The sequence below is a fragment of the Sphaeroforma arctica genome (genome assembly GCF_001186125.1).
Source record: "Sphaeroforma arctica JP610 unplaced genomic scaffold supercont1.865, whole genome shotgun sequence".
Classification (NCBI taxonomy): Eukaryota; class Ichthyosporea; order Ichthyophonida; genus Sphaeroforma; species Sphaeroforma arctica.
In genome coordinates this window covers 31,338-34,182 of record NW_014039693.1, presented here as the reverse complement: position 1 = coordinate 34,182, position 2,845 = coordinate 31,338, and the positions used below count along the sequence as shown (strand labels likewise).

Here is a 2,845-nt window from a genome sequence, read left to right as displayed (position 1 = left end):
ATGTATATATGTTTGTGAGTGTGTGTTTGTGTGTGTGTGTGTGTTGTACCCATATATACTGTTATGCGAAAACATAAATGCAACAGCGTGTAGCAGCGCACACAGAATGACAGCCCATCCGCTGTCACCTACCGCCTTTGAGTAGTCCTGCAGTCGTTTCTTGATGGTGTTCGCTTGGTCGACGGCGTTGAGTTCGTGGAACTGAGGTGCAATGGAAAGTAACACTCGATATCAGTATAGAAATACATTGTTGGGTAAAAGCTATATATAGAAGACGGCTAAAAATAGACTACTCCGCTGGAGCGCTACCCCGCATTGCCACTCGCCCCGAAGCCCCTGCCACTCTCTGATCCCGTTACGTATATCTTAGTCTGCAATTCACTACGACTACGAATAACCTCCTCCATCGCAACACTCGCATGCAGTGTTATTCACCCTCAACGAGACTTTTCATAGCAACAGAAAGATTTCGATTGTAAGTAGACTTGGTATGTATGTATATATGTGTGTATGCTGATACCTACTAAGTGGATAAGTTATGTATGCATGTGTGTTTGTATGCTGATAACTACTATGTGGACTAGATATGTATATATGTATGTATGTATGTATGCTGCTAACTACTAAGTGGACTGGGTATGTATGTATGTATGTATGTATGCTGCTAACTGCCAGTATATTGGTATACTCTGAGATATTGTTAATGTAGAGCCTACACCTGCATTGAGAGTGCTAGTAGTTCACGACACACAAGCGTGAGTCGATCCTAAAACCCCGATTGCATTCGGCCACTCTGTAACCACTCCCCTCACAAACGCAACCGAAACATCGCAGACCCCAACCCATCCTGTACACAGAACCAACATGCATGCGTGCATGGACACACTCTACGTGTATATACTATTGGACTTCCAGTCGGTTTCAGCAAGCGCTACAGTTGAACACATACCCTTCTGCGAGGGCCGTCCTTGTTGTACGATGGTGGGGGGTGCGTCTCGTTTTCACACTGCTGTTTGATCTGATTATAATCTGCCGATCCCGATTCCAAATTTTGATTCGAAAGTGGGAAGGATTAGGACTGGAATGGCAATATACCAGCAAGTTTGTGTACAGGTTGACCTTGCGCACGCAGCGATCTCCGCCGTTTCCCAATTCTTCTACAGTGCAAGTTTAGCTACTCTTGATGGAGATTCTCATTATGTAGTGCGTTCTACGAGCCCGCCTCACAACACAGCCCTATGGGTGTAGCGTATCATTCTTCAGTATTTTACATCTACCTTGTTTGCTTGCGGGTAAGGTGTAGCGTACCACCCTTCAGCATTATATACCTACCTTGTTTGCTTGCGGGTATGTATTCGCCTCTCCATATCCACTCCATAGTTCGCTGACAGTCTGCACCGGGACGGTTGAAGTCGCATACGGCGCATGTGGCCTCGTCCACCAGCGCAGAGGGCTATTTATAGAACAGATGTACACCCGTGTAAGTTGGGAGAGAGAGTGTGTGTATGCTAGGAAGGGCTATTTATAGAACATATGTGCATGCGTGTAAGTTGAGAGAGAGTGTGTGTGTGTGATAGACAGGGCTATATATAGTACAGATGTGCACGCGTATAAGTTGGGAGAGAGGGTGTGTATATAATAGGAAGGGCTATTTATAGAACAGATGTGCATGAGTGTATATGAGAGAGGGTTTGTGTATGATAGGCAGGGCTATATATAGTACAGATATGCACGCGTGTAAGTTGGGAGAGAGGGTGTGTGTATGATAAGAAGGGCTATTTATAGAACAGATGTGCATGAGTGTATATGAGAGAGAGTGTATGTGTATGACAGGATAGTGATGCTTGTGTGTTCGGCTATTTATAGAACATATATGCACGTGTGGAAGTTGGGAGAGAGTGTGTGTGTATGATAGGAAGGGCTATTTATAGACCAGATTTGCGTGCCAGTTGAGAGAGTGTGTGTGTGTGCGTTAGGATAGTGATGCTTGTGTGTTCGGATGCAGATGAAGTAAGCAGAGGGGTACTGGCAGAAAACACGAGCACAAGCGTACCTGGAGATAGCTGATGAGCAAGAGCAGCTAGTTTACAGACACGACGACAACGGACGTGTATAGGCAAAGACATACTGAAGCCAGTGCGAAGAGTGCTACGATTGGATACAAGCCCGTCATCTACGCGTTCACCTAGACGTAATCTCCCGACACCATACATGATGTCACGAGTTATATAACAGTACAAAGACATCCCCTGGCACACACACCTAAACCCTAGAACCCTAAAAACCACACACAGGCCAACACCCACCTGCAATCGGTTAGTCAGGATGATGTTCGGGTACATAGCACTGACATCCAGATGATAGATCATCGGGTTCTCTGTGCGGGTGGGTTTGAGCTCGAGCTGTCTGAGCTGTTCGGTACACTCCTCGACTAGTTCATCCATGTTGGTGTAGGCGTCTGGGTCACACCCCATCTCTGCACGCAGAGTGTATGCGAAGGCCTCCTGGACTTCTGTAGCTAGCTGTGAGGTTGGGCGGATGTGTGGTGTGGATCATTGCACGAAGGTATGACTGGGTTGTATTCGATTGTATATGGAAGGGTTTGCAAGCATTTACGCAAATGTTTGTATAAGTATTAGCAAGTACCATGTACATTGTATATATAAGCATGTATGCAAATATTTATATAACAATAGCATATATGGATATATGGATAGATCAATATAGACAGTAGTATATATGCTATATTCATATCTACAACAGCTTATGTGAATATATTTATATATATGTATATATACATACATATATATATATATATATATATATATATATGTGTGTGTGTGTG

At 44.3% G+C, this 2,845-nt stretch overlaps 1 protein-coding gene across 1 annotated transcript in view; it reads right to left on the bottom strand.

Moving 5' to 3' along the window:
- Positions 1-2,474, bottom strand: part of SARC_08985 (hypothetical protein) — a gene marked incomplete at both ends in the record, with an annotated part of 4,223 nt that extends 1,749 nt beyond the window's left edge. Inside the window, 4 exons of the mRNA XM_014297024.1 lie at positions 133-201; positions 950-1,029; positions 1,333-1,453; positions 2,307-2,474. Coding sequence (XP_014152499.1) covers positions 133-201; positions 950-1,029; positions 1,333-1,453; positions 2,307-2,474 — 438 coding nt within the window. The remainder of the gene's footprint in view (positions 1-132; positions 202-949; positions 1,030-1,332; positions 1,454-2,306) is intronic.
- Positions 2,475-2,845: the final 371 nt, after the last annotated feature.